Raw genomic sequence first — 22,817 nt, 5'->3', positions numbered from 1 at the left:
TTTTGCTCGTGTAGGTCTTTGTAATTGAAAAAATTATGAATATTTTAAGTCATTTGAATGAGTTATGTTTAATTATAGAATCAAAACAAATTTCTATAATATTTTATTCATATTTTACATTTAGCCTATTCATATGTTTAAATGTTTAAATTAAACCTAACGATAAATGTTTAATATTTTATTATTATCATTTTTCATTATTAAAACCAATCATCTAATCCAATATAATCAAATATGAATTGGATTGAATTTAAAGCACCGTGTGGCGTGTAACACGCACATGGGCCTTATTAAAGGTCATTATCGTCAATTACCTACCTAGAAAAAGTTATAATTTTGTAATAGAATTTAGGGTTAACTACTAAAGTTGTCCCTATATTTTATCATATAGGTCAATTTAGTCCAATGTGGTCACACGGTTGCTCAATGTGGCCCTACCAATTAGATTTATGTTAAAAACTGACTTCATTATATTTCTCAAAATAAATAATAAATAAAAATAAAAAAATCATTGCAAATAAAAAATAACATTTTGTAGATTGAGTAAAAGGAGGGACCCCTTTTGGCTACAGAGGAGTAGTAGTTTATATTGATTTCAAGGAGAATCTCAATCTGTATTATTTGACGTATTTCCATTTCGACCTTGATTTTTTTAATTTTTCTATTTGTCTCTAGGGGTGGGCATCGGGACCGAAAAGCGGAACACCGAACTGGACCGGAGAAAAAAAAATCAATTGACCAAAAAAGTCAACAAATCAAACCGAAACCAGACCAAATCGGTTCCAACCTATTTCATGTAAGATCCCACATCAACCAACGGAGAGGGGGTGATGTGCCTTATATGTGCACACCCGCATTCATCTAGCACGAGGCCTTTTGGGAGCTCACTGGCTTCGGAGTCGTAGGAACTCCGAAGTTAAGCGAGTTAGGGGCTAGAGCAATCCTAGGATAGGTGACCCACTGGGAAGTTGCTCGTGAGTTCCCAGAAACAAAACCGTGAGGGCAGAGAGGGGGGCCTAAAGCGGACAATATCGTGCTACGGTGGAGCCGATCCCTGGGTGTGACAATTTGGTATCAGAGCCACTCTGCCGTGTGGTGCGAGTGTGCCGACGAGGACGTCGGGTCCTTAAGGGGGGTGGATTGTAAGATCCCACATCAACCAACGGAGAGGGAGTGATGTGCCTTATATGTGCACACCCGCATCCATCTAGCACGAGGCATTTTGGGAGCTCATTGGCTTCGGAGTCGTAGGAACTCCGAAGTTAAACGAGTTGGGGGCTAGAGCAATTCTAGAATGGGTGACCCACTGGGAAGTTGCTCGTGAGTTCCCAGAAACAAAACCGTGAAGGCATAGAAAGGGGCCCAAAGCGGACAATATCGTGCTACGGCGGAGCCGATCCCGAGGTGTGACATTTCAATTCTGATTTTACACCGCACTAAACCAGACCGGACCGAACTAGACTGATTGTAGTTTTTTATTTCATTTTATTACAAAATTTTAAAATCCAATGATATATTCTAAATTTTGTAATTAATATTTTTCCAAGTTCAACTTCAGAAAAATTCTCATTGTATGAATTGGATTATTTGTTAATTTTTAAGCCAAAAAAATAACTTTTTTATTATAATTTGTATTTTTAAAATAATTAAAATAATAAAAAAATTAATAATCCGGTTCAAAATCAGAATCGGTCAGAATCGAACCGGCCAATTTTAATAAAAAATTTACTTAAACCAGACCAAACCAAACCGGTTAAATTATATAAATTTCGGTTCTAATTTGAGGTGAGAATCAGACCGTGCCCACCCTTATTTGGCCCTGCCAATCTAAAGCTCCATATTTGTTGAAGTCAACACTCCTCCTGGTAAACAATTTTACATATAAGAATTGAACCTCGTCTTTTCACTTTATTCATCCGTCAACTTTTTATTGTGCAGGGATGTTATGGCACCAGAATCCATCCATACATGCATCAAGCTTATTAGACAATTTTCTCCACTCAAGATGGGAAGAAAGCACTTGTATTCATCAGTCAAAAGTAATTGCAAATTACAACAGGAATGCTGGAAATTTGTCCGCGCATCAATTTTTGGCTGGGATTAAAACAAGCAGTAAACACACTTTCCTTTCTCAATTTTTGCACCAGTGCTTCTCTCTCGTCATCTCTCACTAAATGCTTAAGGCGACAAAAGTCACAAAAACTCAGCTGAAGACAACAGGGAAGAACATTATCTGCAACCAAACTTTGTACTGATCTCCATTATTAGAAGATATAGAGTAGAGTGCAGAAGTGAAAATTTCAAAGTGTTTAGAAATTGCACAAATTCGTCAAAAGGATGTGCCTTCATACAAGTTCTAATAAGCAATGACAACAATTGTATCTGGCCCTTTGATGAACTTCTAAAAAGCAGAAACTAATTCACATAGAGAAAGAAACCGGGGGGGGTGGGGTGTGCGCGGCGGGGTGAGGGTGGGGGCAGAGTGAAGGCGGTAACCAAAAGATTCACCATTAAAACTCAACCTCACTTTGGAAGGCTTCAAACCCATATAGAAATAATCAAGAACAAGAACCATAAAAATGGTGGTTGTGAAGGCCATAGTGCCAAGAATCATGAAGAATGAGATGAGCCAGTGTTCACCTTTGACGATTATAAATGACTGATAGCAACAATGCTTTCAAAGCGAAAGGTGTAAGGCGAGTTGAAGCTTTTCGGTACCTGAACTATTGTAATTAAAATAATTCAAAAATAGTTTAAGAAGATAATGATTATCATTCAAACATAATAATTGATCACAAATCGTAATATACTCAATTAGTTGCACAATCAACACCTCCCACCCCACAACGAAAAACAAAAAACACACACACAAGAAATATCATCCTTTGCACCAACACATGCTGGTGCAAATGCGCATACATAGGATTGTTATGAACAGATGTGCAACGGATAGAGCATCAGTTAATAACTTGTCAACACTAGAACTTACCTGAAGTTCAGAGATCAAGTGTAAATCATCATTTGCACCAACAAAAACAAGCACAAAGACAACCTCATGCTCACACAGAGCATTGGTATGAGCAAACGTTCAAACCATAGAGCATCAGTTAATAACTTGTCAACAATTGAACTTACCTGAAGTTCAGAGATCAAGTGTAAACCATCATCTGCCCTAACAAACCATCACAAATACGCTCACAAAGAGGACTGTTATAAACAAATGTGCAAAAGGACGGAGCATAAGTTAATAACTTGTCAACAATTGAACTTACCTACAGTTCAAAGATCAAGTGTAAACTGTCATCTGCACCAACACATACAGCAATCATGCTCACACAGAAGAATGTTGTGAACAGATAGATATACAGCAGAACCTTCAGAACATGAAAAATACAACAGAACATTATCACTTTTCTATCCAAAATAGTTATATAAAAAATAATAACAAAATGGTCAACATATGTGGGCTCAAAGCGTTAAAGTTCTAAAACTTAAGAGGGTTAGTTTCATTTGCGAACTAAAGATTGAAAAGTTACAACATAAACAATCCGTTAGCCCGCATCTTCACAGATTTATTTAATAAGCATTAAGCTTATCATAGTATCAATGTTTCCTTGCAACTGTAACCTCTCAATATACCATGAATTCTAAATGTTGGGCTATTTAATCTTAATTGTGGGGAGAATCCCACAAGTCAGGGGTAGGCAGCAATTTTAAAGACTTTTGGTAGTGCTAGAATCGAGATTAATAGAAGGAAAAGGTTTCGAAACAAGTTTGAGAGTGCAAATCAGAGTATTCCACTAGAACAATGAGACAGGTCACAATTAAGTGCTACAATAATCAGATATCTAGAAGAAGAACAAAAACCCTAGAACAAACTCTAAAAATATAAAATATTTTAATTATGGACTCAGGGATCCAGGCTCTCATTATCAAATACAACACCACCAACTTGAGCTAATTTGATGATACAAAATGTCACAACTATTATTTCACTTCTTCAGATGCATACCTTCAGGCTCTATTTCCTGGTGCTGAGTTCTTATTTTCCATAGCCCAAGTCATTGACTTTAGACAAGGAAGTACAACCTACAGAAAAACCCAGATCAATGCCATGATCTTGCACTCAGAAAAAAAGGATAAACAAGAACAGAAACAAAGCAAAGAACTCTTTTCCATACCACATTCTCAGGAGTACCATCATTCCAATGAAGAGATACCGGGGCCATTCTTGGAAAATTCAAGTCAGAAACGGTTTGAGCAGGTGCACCAGCATAATTCAGATTAAATCACTTCATTACTTTATCTTGGCGTGGCCACAACAAAGAGGTCATATCGGACGTTGATGTCGTGTTCTTCCTGTCATCATAGCCAGTCACAGTAACCTGAGAGCTACGAGTCGCAACTTTAGCTACATTTTTCTTAACAACAGAAACCTTCTTCCCACCACCTCTAATAGCAGTCATTGCTGCAATAAAAGTTTCGGTAGTGGTTGCTCCATCCTCTGCGTATTTGATGGCTTCTCAACATAGGTTGTTGTACCATAAAGTTAGGGAGTCTTGGGCATGTAATTCACCAAGGCATGACTAAGCTACTTCACAAATTTCGTTGAAACCCACTTGTCTTGACCCTTTAACTATATCCTAAGCATTCCTTCTTTTCAAACCCTCTCTGCCACATAAAAATTCCTGACCACTGGTTGCCCATCAGGTTTAGAACGACTAGATTGACCAACTTTGGGGCTAAAACCCGAACGTCTGGCGTATTCATCATAGAAAGTCTTGGCAGCCTCTTCAGAATTAAAGTCCATACCCACGTATGGCTCGGAAATCCCATCCTCATCGTGAGACTCGGAATTTTCAGCATTATTCACTTCTCCACCTTCACTCAGTTCAAAAGGGGAGACGGGATTTGAAGTCTTGCTTCTGATGGTATTCACTAATATCAAAACAACAAAAAATAATGCAGAAACCAAATATGTGGAATAACTCAAAGAAGACGATCATGTTAGAGAGTGCTCACTTCTTTTACTTGTATGTATGCATTGTCTGGATGCTGTGCAAAGCTAGGGACAAATAATAAAATAAAACACACTGCAGTTTATCTACAGTACAGATGCACTTCCATTAGTCATCAAGAATACAAAATGAGAATGAAATGCGAAGAGCAAGCAAGGATGCCCCTGATGGCTTTGTGAAACTTATGTGAAGATGACCATAAAGATAAGAGAAGCGTGCATATGCAAAAATAACCCAAACAAGATGGGCAGAAAGAACTTCTACATGAGGGCATTAGTAATTACAGCTTACAACAGAGAAGTTCGGATTTTAAAAACTTAACCTTTTCTCACTTTCTAATTGCAACAACTGTGACATTGTTTCTTTATCTAACTTGAATCCTGCTATGTCTACCTCCTTGCATACATCCCTACACTTTGCCAGCCTCCCAGAAACCATGTACATTTTAATCAAGTCCCGGTACACATCATATGTCGGAGAGAAACCTGCTTCCTTAAGCTTGGAAATATATCTTACAGCCCTTGGAAGATCATTCAGAGCAACAAAAAGCTTTATTGCCACACGATAAGCTGGAAAATCAAAGGGACAGTTTGAAGCCTCCATTTCCCAAACCACAGCCAAGGCCTCCCTGTATTTCTTCTCTGAATAGCGGCTATGAATCAGAGTTGTGTACATAACAACACTTGGATCATGCCCAGATTGTCTAAACCAGTCATAAACACTCTCCACAACTTCAAATTTTCCAAGCCTAATGCACACTTTCATAATAGCAGTACAATCCTGCTGGGTTAAATTCAGGTCTTCTCTTTTCCCAAGCTCGTCCAGTAAGGTCCCTATAAGCCTGCGCTTATCCGGGTTCTTCCCAAGCTCCAGTATTAGCTTGGCATATACGCTCGTATCCAACTTTCTTCCACTATTCTTAGCTATGAATATAAGCTTCCAAGCAAGATGCAAGCTTCCCCCTTTGATGAACCCTCTTGCCATTGCCTCAATCACACCACGACTTGCCAAACTTGTGAATTTGTCCAAATTGAATGGCAGTTTAAGCTCATGGTTTCTTGCCAGGACCTCAACAGCGGAAGCCAAAAGCCGGTCATCCGGGAAGAGGTGAGGCTGTTTCTGAGCCCAAGAGAAGGTCTGCAGAGCTCTGTCAGGGAGACCCATGTGACCCAATTCCCTAATTGTCATGGAGAGAGACCCTTTTCTAAGAAAGGGAACCCACTTGTTGAGAATTAGTCCCACATCTTCATCTACCCCAAGGCTTCTAATTTCCCTTGCTAAACCAACAAGCGCATTGGGATTCTTGTAGACTTGGTCACAAATGGGTGCCATCTTGACATGTTTCTTCGGCCTAGGAAGTCCCAAAGGTCGAAGCTTGTAAGGAAGTGGGAGGGGGAGAGGCCTTTGTCTATCCAACTTTCCAGGCTTTTGGGGTATCCTCCCTTGGAAAAGTGATGAAATAGCTTCAATCTCATCTGCCTCCCAAGCAATATCTTCGCCATCTTCTTCTGCTTCTGCTTCCTTAAATTCCGTTTGAGATGATGGTTCTGTGGTGTTCTTCAACAAGTGATTGATTCCAAAATCCGGAGGAAGTTTGGTGCGCCGCGGGTAGCGAAGGTTGCTGGGAAGTCTTCTCCTTGTACTAGAATTAGAACGCGCCATCAGAGACACCCTACCATTTCCATTCCCATTTCCTGCAAAACTTTCTTGGAACAAAATGGGATTTATACCCAAGAATGCGCAATCCATTTTCTTCAACCTGAGTACTTGATTACCGACCGAAAGAGAAGACGAGACAGAGAGACAGAGAGACAGAGAGACAGAAGACGCTTGGAGAGATGAGAGATGAGGAAGAAGAGAGTGCGGCTTAGGGGTTGAGTTTTTCTGTGTTGCAGTGGCAGCCACTGGCTGTGAACAGTCACTTTTTAAGGGGGCACATATGTCTTTTCCATTTATTTCCAAATTAAAAGGAAAAAACCTGAACAGCAACAGGAGATGAGGCAGAGAATTTCGAGGAAGACGAGGAGTACGATGAGATGATCTGTATAATAGAATCTCAAGTTTTAAGAATCGGTGCGAGAGAGGAGGGAGAGGGGATCGACAGTTAGTAAAAACCAACTTCCCACATCTAGTTGCGTGTGTTGCGTGTATATTTTTGGGTAAATTCACAAGCTACTAATGCCCACTTTTAATGGAAATAAATTCTGAGATTAATTGTGATGTGAGATGTGAATGACGTGTCGTTTACACTATCGCTTGTATTTAAAAAAAATATAAGCAAATGACCCACTAGTGTAGTGATTTGGAATATTTACTCCTTCAGACAAAATCCTGAATTCGAGTCCTAACATACGTATTGTGTGTGTAGATTTAATATGATATCGCCCCTTTCAATAGAAAAGGTAAAGTTTTTATGCTACTAATATACTTTGATTTTAAGATGGCCAAACACCACTAACTTTATTTTTATTTTTAATTCCACACACCCTGTTTGAACAGATTTTACCCCTTTTTTTTCACACTCAGTAGCCATAGAAAATAACAGCTAAAAGGATAGAGTTCAAAAAATTATCATCATCTCGTTGATCAAATCTTATAGCCTCAGCCAAAATATTATGAGGGTACTCTCATTTTAGAGAGAGGTTTAGTTGGAATTCTATCTTGAATTTAAGTGGAAAAGATATGGGCCTGGTGTTTTTCACGAGTGCTTTGTCTTCTTGCCTAACCCGCTGCAGCACTGTCTACTTATTTTTGTTCTGATCCTGCAGTGCAGCATAATTTTATCCACTGAGAATTTTTTTTTTCCAAAACTGCATGTAAATGAATATTGTAGGTAATGCCCGAGTACCTGAACAATTAAATGACATTAGCGATGTTAGAACTCACGAGCACCTGAAAAATCATATACTCCAACTACCATAGTGTGGCAAAACAAACAATTCATATCTTATGCTACAACGCAAGGGGAAAAAAAGACTAGTGAAGCTGGGAGCTCCATGAGAGAGAACTTGCCACACCAGCTTACAGCTATCAGAATTAACTCTACCAATTCCTATTGAATAAAATCTTGTATCTCGCACAAACATGTCAAATAGTGTTACTCTAATTCTGGCGTGTCGTAGATTTTTTGACCGCATACACCTATCAAATCTCTTTGATGCTTTGGATTTGGTACATGTACAAATATGTTGACAACAATCTTACACAAAGGGAAGGGCGGGCTATGCAAAGATATATGTAGCAACTGCAAGCATCCTGAACTTTCTATGTGATCACCTTTCCCCATGGAAACCAGATGTAACGTGCACCCGGCGGTACAGTATAGGAAGTAAAAAACATCCGAGGCCCTTACTTCCGCGGCTTTTTGGAGACGGACTCTGATTGAATCTCAGCCTGCCAAATTTAAAACTTTTCCATGATTAAACAGTAAAAGAACCTAATTTAAAACTCAACATAGACATAGAGAAAGATGAACATGATATCCATGAATTTCCTACTTAAATTTTGCAAAACAACCACTCAAGGTTTTTTGGTTCTTTTTGATCAAGTACATTCATTTAAAAGAAAGAGGCAGGAGCCCAAGTATATGCGAGGTATACATCTACAAGTGTATTAAATCTATAAACTCTATCAACCTATCGCTTCTACCCACATTCCTGTTTTGTTCCCTCCAAAAAGGCGACTGCAAGTGTAGTTCTATGGCTGCACAACTGTACATTCCTTGTATAACAAAAAGAAAAAGAAAAAGAAAATACCAATCAGACAATCTGTCATCAAAGACACGTACGTCTGTTTCTCTCCCACAAAGGAAGCCACAACAATCCAAGTTGCTCAACAAGACACAGATAAGGGCGTGGTTCCCAAATAACAACACCTAACAATGTTTAGGAGAGCTATATCACCAGGTGACTGAAGCCATGGTAATTGAGCTCTTCAATGGGATTAAAAAAAGATAAGAATTTCTGATTTCCCAAATTATGGGCCCAAGATACAAGATACATATCAATATCCAACACTGTATTTCATCCAACTGTGTATTTCAAACATGGATATGCAATCCATTCAACTGGTACAGTCCACAGCTGTAAGGGAGACCCAGGTTTTCTTCTCAAAACAGAAAAAAATTAGATTAAAAAGTTAAAACTGTTTGTAACTTTTAGTTCTTATTTTAATGGATCATTCTATATATGTCTTCTCATATCACTCACATCTATCATATCTGCTCAGTATCCTCTCATTTCTCCTTCTCTATCCTTACCTCAAAGCAAATTCGACTACCAAAAATAAAAAATGTCAACAGAAAGGTCCTAAGCAACTTCTTTGCCAATGCCCTTAAGTGATACCACGCCTCTACTAATTATGATATCTTTGACTAACTAGTAACCCTATCTTCCACAAGTAGAATTCCTTATCCCAATCTCCTGTCTTACACACCCACCAAATTATTGAACACCTCTTTGATTCCATATGGTAAAATCCATCTAAAGCACCTTTTTTATTTTGGGGTTGATAAATGATTATGCAGCAAAATCTAGCACCCTCTCACAAGATCTCTACCACAGCCACTGATATAAGCCAAGGGTTCTGAAGATGAAACGGAACTCTTCTTCTACACATACCCTTCTATCCCAAATGAGTGGCCAGTGGCCCAGTGCACAGAAACTGAAAAGCTAAAATACTAAAGAATACAGCTGAAATATGTCATCTTCTTTCTAAAAGGAAACAGAAATCCCCTTTCCTTTTTCCCATTCCCAATGACAAGTCCATTAATTCCATATTACCCACAAAAATGAAAATCACCTTCCACACCCTGGCACATGTCCTTAGTAGTATTTTATCCTACCAACAAGCTTTTCCTTTCCTTATCATCATCAGGGCCATACAACCCATCTAAATCTAACTTGTACCTCAAGTGAAAAAGGCAGAAGGATAGAATAGGAACCCTATTACCTCCCTCAGTTATGATTATTGCATCCAAATCCAAACTTTTTAGACAAGGCATTTTTACAGTCATTAACTATAAAAACATTTTCGGGATATTCATATTCCCTTTTGTTTAATTTATTTTCTTTATTCTATAAAATTTTATGTTTCCTAGAAATGAGGATGAAATTATCGGCCCTGCAGAAAGTATCAGACTTTCAATTTACAGATATTTCAGGGGATATATTGATATCGTTTTAGGTATCGGGGAAAATTGACAAAAAATACAGATATTTGACTTTAAAACATGGAATTTTGAAGTAAAACTTTTCATAGACGTTAAGGACATTATTAATAAAATTCAAAATATACTAAGTATAAAATATGCATATGATGAATTGTATGTGTATATAATGCGTGTTCATGAAAAGCCTGAAAATAAAACTTCGATTAGAATGATAAAATAAAATCCATTGACACAATAGATACATAACCCAAACAAAATAAATTCAATCAGACTTAACAAAACAAAGACAAACATGCAGCCTGACCCATTGATACATAACCCAACCCAACTCATTAATACATAACCAAACATTAGACAATCAGACTTAATGATAAAGGTGCCGAATGAGAGATAGAAAATGAGGTGAAAAAGAAAATTAAACAAACCAGAACCAGAGCAATGAGAGAGAGAGAGAGAGAGAGAGAGAGAGAGAGAGAGAGAGAGACAGACAGACAGACAGAGAGAGCCGAAAATGACTGAGAAGAGAAGTAGAGCTTGGTTTTTGGCATTGATTCAGTGACTAGGACCTTTGATTACTTTCAAAACTGAAGACAAAGTTCTAGGTTATTTGTCCGGTATGGGGAAATATTGAGGAAATCAGGGATATATCGCCGATAAGGGGAAGAAATAGGATTATCCCCTTGTATCTGTATCGAAACCTAGAAAAAGGGATAATATCTGCCAATATATCGGGATATCAGCCGATTATTTCATCCCGTGCTAGATGAATCATGATTCATGACAACATAAAACTTCTGGTTCATCGAAATGTCATTCCCAAAATTCCACACTAGCAATGTGATTTGGAATTTTGGAGACCACCTGCCAGATGTTTATCAACTAAAAGGAATCACCCATGGAATTATTTATATGATTGAATGGGTTTTCTCTTCAACTTTGGGCCAAAGGTGATTCGGGCATTCTTATGTTCTCTCCATTGTACATCCTAAATGTTTGGAAACAAGCTTTCAAGATAATTGCAAACAAATTTGTTTTTATATACTAGTAGTCATTTACCAAGGGAACATAACATTTCAGAACAATTTTTAAATCGATAAAACAGCATCGATGTAGTTGATAAACCAAAAACAAGACAATATCAAATAGTGAATTGGCTGAAAATGCTTACAGCACTTGAAAGCTGCTCGCGGATATAGGCCATTGATCTTAGCATGGCACCTAATGTATCCCTAGAAACTTGAAACTTGACCTCTGACTCCCCTGAAGTTGTCTCTGCGTCTTGAAGCTGAAAGAATAGGGTGAAAATGGCTTATCTTAAACGATCAAACAATAATAAGTAAACAAAACAGCAGAACATTCAGAACATTATCACTTTTCTAGAAGTGGCCTCTATAAAATTTTCATTCAATATCCAATATAGTTATAATAAAAATAATAACAATAATAGTCCACACATGTGGGCTTAAGGCTTTAAGTTCTAAGACATATATTAAGGGGGCTAGTTTCATTTGAGAACTAAAGATTTAATAAGTTACAACATAAACAATCTGTTAGCCCGCATCTTAACAGATTTATTTCATAAGCATTAAGCTTGTCATAGTATCAAAGTTTCCTTGTAACTGTAACCTCTCAATATATATTGAATTCTAAATGTTGGGCTATTTAATCTTAATTGTGGGGAGAGTCCCACATGTGAGGGTGAGGGTTGGAATCAAACAGTTGTTGTTCCACATACCACTAGCTTAAGCCTTTAGGAACGATGGTCGGCGGCAAGTTTAAAGACTTTTGGTAGTGCTATAATCAAGATTAATAGAAGGAAAAGGTTTCGAAACAAGCACACTTCAAGGGTAAAAGGTGCAACATGTAACAAATCTTGTTGCAGTTCCAATTTCATCCTCAGGTAGAAATCTGTGGTTCTTGTATCTAAAAATTGCCTCTTGTTATAATCTAGTTTATGTTTCACTCATCTAACACCAATTTTTATTTTATTTTTACAACCAATAAAATACATAATGAATTCATGTATCCCTCCAATATTGGGGATTACAATCCAAGTCGACGCAGTCGACAAAAGATGCAACCTTCAAATGCAAGAAACAGAGCCTCAAGAACACAACAAATATAAAAGCAGAATTCGTACTATGAGAAAACAGAAGTCCCCGGCCAAAGTAAGAAACAAAAACTTCCCAATCCACATTTAAAAGAAAGGAAGAAATGAAACCTAGAAGAAACCTAGGCCAAAGTCTAGCCTTATCCCAGAAGCAGTCCACAACTACGCAACCTTCCCTTACAATTTAGGATGTTTCCTTCCACAAAAAGTCACTAGCACGCTCCACCAAATCTTTTCCTTTTCCCCTTCACCAAAAGCATAATAACTCCCTACAAATAAAGGATTGAATGAAGCGGGAAGTACCCAACTTGAGCTAGAAACACGAAACAGATTATACCATGGTCTCAAAGGCAATGAATAATGAAGAGAGAGATGATGGAATCGCTGTGAATCTCCTTTGCACATAGAGCACCAGTTAGGGTATGAACGAGATTTGGACTTCCAAGGGCATTGTCATGAGTATCCACTGTTTAAAAGGACGATCTAGATAGCATAACTTATTGAACAAAGTCTAGAGTATTTTGACTAATTAAACCATCATTCCACTTGCAGAAGACCCAGTTAGGAATGCATTAAGTATATTCAACTAACAGCACAAGGGTGATTCCAAGTGAAAAACCCATGGCTCTACCCACAAGGTGGCCAAGGGAATTGAGAATGAACACAAACAACACGAGGATCCCGAAAAATGGTTCATCAAACAGTCAGGGCAAGTTTAAGAGATAATGGTTTGAAATTTTGACTCCCATACCTTCAGATTTATAACAGCGACCTTATTAGCTGGTGTTGAGAGCTGATCACTGATGTAGGCCATGGACCTTAACATTGGCTCCAGTGATACCCTTGAGAGCTGAAACTTAACCTCTGATTCAGTTGATATAGTCCTGCTATAATCTTGCAGCTGCAATGGATATAAACAAAGTTTTTAATAAAAAAATGGAAGGAAAAAAAAAAAAACGCTCTTTGCTCGATTGTAAACTAAGTTTGAGAGTGCAAACCAGAGCATCCCACTAGCACAAGGCTACAGGTCACAATTAAGTTATACAATAATCAGATATCTAGAAAGAAAGAAAAAACTAAACAAACTCAAAACATATAAAAATATTTCATTTTCAGACTCAGGGATCCAGGCTATCATTATCAAATACACCACCACCAATTTGAGCTACTTGGATGATACAAAATGTCACAACATTGTTTCACTTCTTCATATGTGTACCTTCAGGTTAATGACAGCTACTCGATTTCCTGGTGCTGAATTCTTATTTTCCATGACCCAAGTCATTGACTTTAGACACGGAAGTACCACCTACAGAAAAACCCAGTAACACGACCTTGCACTCAGAAAAAAAGAAAAAAGAAAAAAGAAGAAGATATAGAAGAACAGAAACAAAGCAAAGAATTCTATGCCATACCATGTTCTCAGGAGTACCATCATCCCGATGAAGAGATACAGGGGCCATTCGTGGCAAATTCAAGTCAGAAACGGTTTGAGCAGGTGCACCAGCATCATTCAGATTAAATCGCTTCATTACTTCATCTTGGCGTGGCCACAACAAAGGGGTCATATCAGACATTGATGTCGAGTTTTTCCTGTCATCGTAGCCAGTCACACTAACCTGAGAGTTAGGAGGCGCAACTTTAGCTACATTTTTCTTAACAACGGAAACCTTCTTCCCACCATCTCTAAGAGCAGTCATTGCTGCAATAAAAGTTTCTGTAGTGGTTGCCCCATCCTCTGCATATTTGATGGCTTCTCGACATAGGTTGTTGTACCGTAAAGTTAGGGAGTCTTGGCCATGTAACTCACCACCACGTTCATCTAGGGTAGTTCCACTCTTTGCATTTCTTGTCCATCGTTTCAAAATATAGTGAGAAGGCAATGTAAGCACATTTGTTACAGTAAAAACTGTCAGAACATGTCTACAGAGAATTCCTGAATACTCAAACATTTGACAACTACAATTAGCTCTCATCTCAGGATAGTTAAATGTAACGATGTACGCCTTGTGGTCATCTTCGAATTTTGCAACTCTGAATGTGCTAATAGCTCCGTCACCTTCAATCCTATTTGCTGTGTACACAAAAGTCTCAACTAGCTCTTCTTGAAATTTTGTAAAAATTTTTCTTGTATAAAGATTGGCTGCCTGTTTCTCCATGGGTGATGGTGTTCTCAATACTGGCGTTGTGCAAATTGTATCAAAATCTGCTTCTATTTCCCTTTCAAACGAGTTCTCTAAAGCTCTTTCATACTGCCTAAAGAACATTGGTAATGTGGTCTGTTGATTCACATAGCCATCAAAAAAACCATCATGCCCTTGATTAGGTTTAGGAGATATGGCAGCAGAAAAGGAATCCCGGAAATACACAGGCACCCATTGAGCACGAGCACTATATAATGATTGAAGCCAATCATTTCTCCTGAGGTCATACTTATCAAGGATAGAATCCCACGACAATTCAAACTCCTCGATAGTTTCAGTCAAATTAATACAATTATAAAGTTCCACCTCAAAATAGGGATGTGCTTGACATACATGCGCCAACCTTTCCTGGCCTTCTCTTAAGACATGTGACTTGCTAATGCAGTGGCGGACTTCTGGAAACACCTGAGAAACTGCTGTCTGTATGGCTCTATCTTGATCAGTCATAAACGAGACAGGATGGCAGTCATTCATTGCTGTAAGGAATGTCTTGAACAACCAAATAAAAGATGCTTCTGACTCGTCTAGAAGTAATGCACAACCAAACAAAACTGTCTGACCATGATGGTTAACTCCTGTAAATGGAGCAAATGGCACTCTATACTGATTTACTCGGTACGTGGTATCCAGCGTAACAGCATCACCAAAATGACAGTAAGCTGCTCTTGACCTTGCATCTGCCCAGAAAACGTTTGCCATGTGATTATCTTCATCAAGTTGTATAGCATAAAAGAAACCAGGGTTCTCAGCCTGCATTTTCTTGAAATACTCCAGCAAATTTTGAGCATCCTTCCCTAATGTCCTCCTTCGACTACAAGGCCTAAGTTGATTCATTGTTACAGCATTCTTGACTGGCCGATTTGATTCTGTAGATAAAGTATTCCTAACTACACGGCTTTTCTCTACAGGGGTACGGTTTCCATCCACGGAAACATACATAACACCACTGGGAACAATCCCTACTCCTTGATAAGTTTCAGCCACGTTCTTTGCAGCACCAGCAAAATGCCGGCGAGGCCGAAGGTAATGCACCTTACCAGGACTCACCAAGGCATGACTATGCTCCTTCACAAATTTAGTTGAAACCCACTTGTCTTGACCCTTTAACTCTATCCTAAGCATTGCATCACAACTATCAGCATGCCTTCTTTTCAAACCCTCTCTGCCACATACAAACTCCCGAGCAATGGTTGTCCCATCAGGTTTAGAACGACTAGATTGACCAACTTTAGAGCTAAAACCCAAGCGTCTGGCGTATTCATCATAGAAAGTCTTGGCAGCCTCTTCAGAATTAAATTCCATACCCACGTATGGCTCGGAAATCCCATCTTCATCGTGAGCCTCGGAATTTTCAGCATTATTCACTTCTCCACCTTCACTCCTTTCAGCATCACCATCATCTGCCATTCCACGATGCCCCATTCCTTCCACATCAATAACTTCAACATCCATACTAAACCCACTGTGTGATGCTAAAGAATAGAATACTTTTCTTTTGAGCTAATCAAATAACAGTGCACCATAACACTGAGAAAATGTATCAATCTGCAAACAATCCCAACCATAAAAACTAGTTCATAGTTGAGCCATAAGAAAAAAGAAATATACTCATATTATATCTGGGTAACTTTAATTACAGAATGTAACTTTTTCCATGAATTGCAGTCTAAAGAATGTAAATTTTGCAAAACCAAAATCGTCAAAGCAGCTGTGAATATATCAGAATTTCGGGCTGTCAATATGGATAGGAGGGTTAAAGTCTGTTATTTCCCCTATATTGTGGGTTTTGGCCAATATCGGTGAATATCGAAGAAATCCTAATATTGACCGGAAATATCCACGATAGTGTCGTCCAGAACGCAAAATTGACATGAAAAAGATGAAGGAGAAGAAACCCTTAACGTTTTTGGCGTTTTGGAATTCTAATTAACCAAACTGCAATCCAAAATATCAAAATTAAGCCCTAATTTCCCCAAATATTAACAGCAACTAATCGCAAGGAATCAAAACCAATCACTGAGGATACAAAGAACAAAAAGTCTCTGTCACCACTTACACTTCATTCAGCCCCTTTGTAGCTCTTTTTCAGCCCCGTGAAGAATTTGACACCACTTTCAATTCCTCCATCATTTTGTCGACAACCATTTCAGAGCACCACCCCCATTTATATTAGAGGCCTTCAACTTTGAATTGGCACCCCAATAGAGCACAGCCCAGCACAGCAAAGAAATTCTTCTTCACCAGCAAACAATTTCTTGCACTTCAAGTCGACCTACAATCTGTGAGCCTCCTCCTTCTTTCTCTCCGTCTCCCTCTCTCTCCCTCACTATCTGTCTTCCTCTCTATCGCTCCCTCAGTCTCTGTTTCACTCTCTCCCCCTCTCCGTCTAACTCTCTCCCCTCTATGTTAGTGTTCGAACCTCTTCTTCGCCCACCACCCCCCGTTCGAATATGACTTCTAATTTCTATTCCTTTTTTTCTTTTCTTTTTTTAAGTTCCTACTGTTAATAACTTTTTTTGGCCTGTTATTGTTTGTTATAACAAGTTACATTGGTTAAGAGTTAAGACGTTGGGGTAGTACCGTTACTTTTCTCATTAATTTTTTATGTGATGGTTATTCACATGTTGTTATTAATCATCTCATGTTATAATACATGTATTATAATATGTTATTCACACATATTATAATACGTAAATTAGAAACACCACGTTGCGATATTAAGAATTCTCTGTTTGGAAGATTGTATATGTTTATATCTATGTTGAGATTTGAGCAAAATGTTTTCAAACCTCGAGTTGAGCAGTAACATGTCCTACATGCATGCAAACTCTGACACCTTGACCCACATGCCAAGGTGTTGGAGTCTGCGTGCACGTAGGACATGTTATTGATGTATTTGTGTCCCGCACAAGTGTATGACAAGTTTATCCCCGGCTCTACTTGTGAGAATGGATTTCACAAAAGTGTGCGACCAACATTTTCCCCGGGTACAAGTGTGGTGTGGTTTTCAAGCATGTTTCTCAATTTAAAGATTGATAGCTATGTTGGACTCATGTTGATTCTATGGTTTTAGCTATGATGATTGATGACATGATTTTAGGATTCGGTGCCTTGTACGTTCAAGAATGTTTACCTGAAAAAGTAAATTATTGATTTAGCTATATTTTGTGACTTTGCTCGTCGTTCTTACTTTCGTTTTTAAAAGATTTTCATTTGGATCTTAAACTCGACCTTTGTTGGAAAGCATTTTAAAGAGAAACCGTTTCCAACAAAAGGTTTTCCAAAACTTTCTTTTTGCTTCACTCACTAAATTTGACTCATTTTTCTCAGGGCTCTTTAGTTTTTAGTTTTGCCCAAATATTAGATCTTGAGGTCAACTCTAACTATGTCGATTCATTCACTTCCACTCATTCTCAATTTACTCTTGCTATCATAGGATTTCATTCTTTTATGTTTCTAAACTTCCTATTAAGTTTTGTAACTAAATAGACTATGCAATGATAAGCTCATGTTTATGGTGACTTCTAATTTGTTTAAGAGGTTTGGCATCCCTATGAGATTGTTGTTGGATTGTTCAGATGTTGAAGATTTGGGATTATTCTTGTTGTTTTCTTATAGGTGGAAAATTTTGGGATAGTGTCAATTACGTGTGTTGATGGGAAAACTGGTTCAGTTGGATAGGGGTCCTGACTCGAGCCTGGCTAGACTTGCCCCGTGTTATCTAGTTATCCCCGAATGACCTGCACACTTCGAGCAGCTAAACCGTCAGAAGAGAGGAGGCTGGTGTGATACCAGTCTAACCATCTACGATGATTAAGTTAATGGCTAGTTTGGAATGGAGAATGGATGTAGAGTTTCTAGGTGAGAATAGTTATTTATTTTGTCTCAATGCAGGTGAAGAGTATTTATAGAGGGAGAATGAGAGATCACATCTGCTTAAATTTAGCTAGAAATGAGATCTTCAGCCTTTCCCAATAGTGGACTGGAGAGTGGTTATGGGCACAAGTCACTATACTGATTATAGGGGATCGCGTCGCAAGGCGACACCTGGTTTGGATGTGATGCGCATTAAATGATCCATTTCAGTCACTATGCTGGTATTAGGTGCGTGAAGTGACATGGTCTGACATGGATCTGGTTGTACTAGCGCTTCTGGCTTTCTGGTTGCATGACATCATAATGGACCCTGGGTAATCAGTCTGGGTGGGTTGATACATGAGCACCCGAACTCTTGGCCACGCGACGCCTCCTGATAAACTAGGCTGGAAGGCCTACTAGCAATACCTGGGAGGACTAACCTGGTCGGGTCGAGTCGGTATACGAATGACCTAGCCTCTCTTGGCCACGTGATGCTTTATGATAGGCTAAGCTATATGACCTATTAACAGTAGCCCCCCCAACTCTCAACTCAATGAGCTAATCTTGGGTGGAGAGTTGTTTAAATTTCATTTTTTAGAAAAGCCGAGCCTTTTTAGATAAAGCTAACTATACTGAAGGGGTTGGAAGGGTAGCCCCCCAAGTCCCAGCCGAGGAGGGCTCGTTTGGAAAAGATTTTTTGTGCCAGCTTTTGAATTTTGTGGTAGTTGAGTAGGTATGGCGTGGCAGTGACTAGTTGGCTGAGCATGTAGCGTGTTAAATGCTCTCGACGTCAGAGACATGCGAGAGGTTGCATCGATGCAGGCTCTGTCGCTTCCAGTGAAGAGCACTGTCATGTTGCCACGTGTGGCCATCCAAGCGTGGGTAGCTATGCATGGACGATGAGGATGCCTAGTAGCTAGCATATAAATAAGAAGGCAGTCTTTTGTTTTGCCCTTCTTTGTCATTCTTGCCGTTTTGAAGCTTTGGTCATGAGAGTTGCTCTGAATGATTTCTTGGTGCCTCTTCGTTGCAGAGGTAAACAGGCTTCGTGGTGTTTGTCGCGGTGTCGTTCTGGGTAAGGTCATCTGTCCTTGTTTTCATTTTCAGAAGCTTTTGTTTCTAGAAAATCAATCGATTTCTAGTTTGGTTCTCTTAATTTGAGTTTTGTTTATCTTGTTTTGTTGCTTGGTATGCGTTTTGATTCTTAAATCCTGCCTCTTCCTTCTTTGATTGTGTTAAAAGAGTCTTGTCAATCTAGGCATGTCTAGTCGGTCAGATATGTCTGACTCGCAAGATATGACGAGCAATGGATCAGCCTTCAGAGACGATGCAGACGCTTTAGACGTGGTGAATGAGATGTATAACGTAGCCGAGCAAATGGGCTAGGAAGGGGTGGGAGATTTGAGTACGGAGGGGCAGGAAGAGAGGTGGGAGGTGAAGATATGGCCAATGTCGATCACGTTAAAGGGCTGGGAGATTTGAAGCCAGAGATGAGGTCAAGGTCACAATGGCGGGGTCGGGTGGTGTGGGAGAATTGAACTCAGGTACAGAGTTGGCTGGGAGAGAGGAAGAGTGGTCAGTTGATGAAGCTAGAGCGCAATGACGCAGCAAAAGCTAGAGTTTTGAGGGAGGAATATGCCATTATGAGCAGTGTTAGGTTTAGTTCGTTGTTGGGTGATGAAAAGCTGAGCATGCCCCCCTTGGGTGGGTAATCTTATGTGCGGACATGTTTAAGTAAGGAGTTCAGTTGCCTCTGACTCTCTTTCTTCAAGGATGGATTAGTCGACTTGATGTAGCCCCTCACCAAATGAATCCAAATGTATATAGGACCATGGTGAGTGTCCATGCATTATGGAAGGCTGGTGCATGACTTAGAGTCCACCATGAACCAAATGTTGCACTTTATTTTGCTGAAGAAGAGCCCATACCAGGTTAGCTTATGCTACCTTAAAAGTGTTGTTGGGAAGATGATTGAAAGTAACCCTTTATCCCAGAAGATATGGAAGCCGCACTAGTTCTACGCGTTGGGTGAATGGGAATTCGTTGAAGGAGTGGAGCCGACACTACCTAGGATACAGAGGCGCTTTAGGATGCCAGATCCGATTGTTATGTAGGGTCTTTAGATATGTTTTCCCTCATTTACCAGTTCGGTTATCTTGCGTGTGAAGGGTTGTGTTGTTTTTGTTTTGTTTTTGTTTTTTTTTCACAATGTTTTTCATTGAGCCTGAAGCCTTTTGCTACTTTTGTAGTTGAATTGGAGCGGGTGGAGCTCTTAGCAGCCGAGCAGGAGGAAGTCGACCAAGTGCTTGCCCTAACTAATACCGAGAGAGCGACGGACGTACTACTTGCTAGAGAAAGTTTGATATGCTAAGCAGTTGAGTCGTGTATGTTGTATGATGAGTTCTACAAGCAATGAGGCCCAGTCGGAGTGATCTTGGTATGCAAGCTCGCTGATAAAGCTTGTCGGCTAGTGGCTCGCAGCTAGGTTGGGTGGGTGTGTCGCCTCATATGTCGGTAGCTTAGAGTCAGACCACCAGTGTAGCCATGGCGCTCGCTCGGAAAGCCTAAAAAAGGCTAGCTGATGAACAACTGGCCCGAGATGGGGGTGATGTCGCCAACTCCCTCATCGGCGTCGCTCGCGCCGGCCATGGTTCTCTCCTTATGTACGTTTTCTACCGTGCACTGGTTGCGCTCTCGCCAGGCCCTCTTTTCTTCCAATATGATTCTGGCGTTGGCCATTCCCTGCCCTGGTGTTTTGGCCGGTGTTGGCTCAGACGAGACCTCCCTGGTTATCTTCCAAATCCTATCAGATTATCTAACTTTAATTGGTTTGACACCAACCCATGAAAGTGAACTACCCCAACATTGATAATCTTCAATCTACCCCCAAGTCATAATACTACCTTATATAACCAATCTTTAAATATGAAATCAAACTTCTCACATGCGATTGCCCAAAAGCCTCTTCCATGGTCCAAATCAATCATTTGTCCCAAATCCCTTTTCAGTTTGAATAAATTTGGAAACTCCTTTCACTTAATAAATTTCCAAAACCATGCTTTCAAACTTGTATCATCACTAGTACGCAATGTTTTTTTTTCTTTTAAAAATGGCATCACTTATCAACCCATCATCACTGTCCACTTTAAGGAACCTTTCCCCACTCAAGCAATGCATGATTATGCTTAATAAATTTCCAAAACCATGCCCTATATGACAAAACATTAACTTTATTAGTTGTTTGCAATGTGTTTGATTTAAAGATGCTATAATGTTAAAGTTCTGCCAAGATCATGGTCAACAAACAAATGCCTTACATGGCAAAAACCTCCTAATAAGCTTCACACCTTCGACATCTTACAATTGCAATATATTCTTTCTAAATTTCAAAATAGAAGATCTATAATCTATTACAACATATCAACCCAAGCAGAACATGTGGAGTAATGCATCCGTGAGCTCATCAGGTAACCCACACTAAATAAAGAAACTAAATAAATATAACAAAGAAAAATATTTGGCTAAATTACAAACAATAAACTAATAAAATGAAATCAACTAAATGCAAATACCTCATGTTGGTAATGTTATGAAAGTCGAAGTTGAAGTTCAAAACATATATTGGGGAGAAACCGCAGAAGTTGTTATCTTTGTAAAATAAAACACCACAAAACCCCATAAATACAACTCGCTCAATCCAATGTCCAAATATTGTTCATTCACTCGGTCGATTGTATTGTATGCACCATATATTAGTTAGGGTGAGGCATGGTTTATTTATTTAAATTCAAATTCTCTTTTGAACTCATTCTTCGTCGACAAGTTCTAGACATCTATGTTTCTCATGATCAACCTATCTTTCAGGCACAAGAGACTAGGATGATTCAAACATTGTAGATATATACTGCAAATAAAATAATTTTCATTCATAAAAAAATGCATTAAAATTAACTAACTAAAAAAAGCGACTTACTGACCTCATGTCTTCAACAAGACATATACATTATGATTAATTTCTAATAGGTTTCTACCTTTAATTTTGACCTCATGTCTTCAACAAGACATATACATTATGATTAATTTCTAATAGGTTTCTACCTTTAATTTTGTCAGTTTCTTGTGCAAAAGTTTGATTCATATAATTCTTCCATCGAACTACACAAAAATGTCATGCAAATACGTGATTTTGATTTTAAACGAGTGATAGGGCTTTCATTGAAGGATCAGATTAGAAGATGGCTGTAACCATTTTTGGAGATCAATGATGAAAATGCAAATAAGGGTATAATTAAGGGACTATTGCTACAATTAAGCCTATTATGTAATTTTTAAATTAATTAATTATTTGTCAGACTACATGTCACAATACGAATGAGTCCATGTGTCATATTTATTGCGATGTCATAGGTTAACAGACTTATTAACGGCTATGTAGGTATGAAATTGTAGTGAGACGA

General features: G+C 38.9%; 2 protein-coding genes and 3 non-coding genes across 9 annotated transcripts; all 5 read right to left on the bottom strand.

The window, feature by feature from the left end:
- Nucleotides 1-2,482: 2,482 nt before the first annotated feature.
- Nucleotides 2,483-7,071, bottom strand: LOC117627047 (pentatricopeptide repeat-containing protein At2g01860). Of its 4 annotated transcripts, none has more exons than XM_034358927.1 (3): nucleotides 4,182-7,071; nucleotides 3,273-4,089; nucleotides 2,483-2,723 (listed from the first exon to the last, which is right to left on the bottom strand). In XM_034358927.1, exon 1 carries the CDS (start codon nucleotides 6,765-6,767, stop codon nucleotides 5,328-5,330), a length of 1,440 nt encoding a protein of 479 aa, XP_034214818.1. In that variant the 5' UTR covers nucleotides 6,768-7,071; the 3' UTR covers nucleotides 2,483-2,723; nucleotides 3,273-4,089; nucleotides 4,182-5,327. The 4 variants fall into 4 exon arrangements, with proteins under 4 accessions (XP_034214818.1, XP_034214817.1, XP_034214819.1 ...); XM_034358926.1 differs by having other exon boundaries at nucleotides 2,483-3,374; nucleotides 4,013-4,089; XM_034358928.1 differs by having other exon boundaries at nucleotides 2,483-4,089; nucleotides 4,182-4,925; nucleotides 5,023-7,071.
- LOC117629447 lies at nucleotides 2,954-3,016 on the bottom strand. Its single transcript, XR_004586108.1, has one exon. It is a non-coding gene; the product is annotated as a small nucleolar RNA snoR101 (small nucleolar RNA).
- LOC117629446 lies at nucleotides 3,100-3,162 on the bottom strand. Its single transcript, XR_004586107.1, has one exon. It is a non-coding gene; the product is annotated as a small nucleolar RNA snoR101 (small nucleolar RNA).
- LOC117629448 lies at nucleotides 3,237-3,299 on the bottom strand. The gene has a single exon (XR_004586109.1). It is a non-coding gene; the product is annotated as a small nucleolar RNA snoR101 (small nucleolar RNA).
- An 840-nt stretch (nucleotides 7,072-7,911) lies between the features above and the next one.
- LOC117627046 (protein FAR1-RELATED SEQUENCE 3) lies at nucleotides 7,912-16,996 on the bottom strand. Of its 2 annotated transcripts, XM_034358923.1 has the most exons (6): nucleotides 16,559-16,996; nucleotides 13,714-16,047; nucleotides 13,518-13,607; nucleotides 13,050-13,199; nucleotides 11,357-11,473; nucleotides 7,912-8,411 (listed from the first exon to the last, which is right to left on the bottom strand). In XM_034358923.1, the coding sequence occupies exons 2-6, from the start codon at nucleotides 15,952-15,954 to the stop codon at nucleotides 8,367-8,369; spliced, it is 2,643 nt and encodes an 880-aa protein (XP_034214814.1). In that variant the 5' UTR covers nucleotides 15,955-16,047; nucleotides 16,559-16,996; the 3' UTR covers nucleotides 7,912-8,366. The 2 variants fall into 2 exon arrangements, with proteins under 2 accessions (XP_034214814.1, XP_034214815.1); XM_034358924.1 differs by lacking the exon at nucleotides 13,518-13,607 and having other exon boundaries at nucleotides 8,047-8,411; nucleotides 16,559-16,980.
- Between the last annotated feature and the right edge of the window lie 5,821 nt (nucleotides 16,997-22,817).

This window comes from Prunus dulcis, chromosome 5 (assembly GCF_902201215.1).
Source record: "Prunus dulcis chromosome 5, ALMONDv2, whole genome shotgun sequence".
NCBI lineage: Eukaryota > Viridiplantae > Streptophyta > Magnoliopsida > Rosales > Rosaceae > Prunus > Prunus dulcis.
The sequence above is the reverse complement of the archived record's forward strand: the minus strand, read 5'-3'. Positions and strand labels throughout refer to the sequence as shown.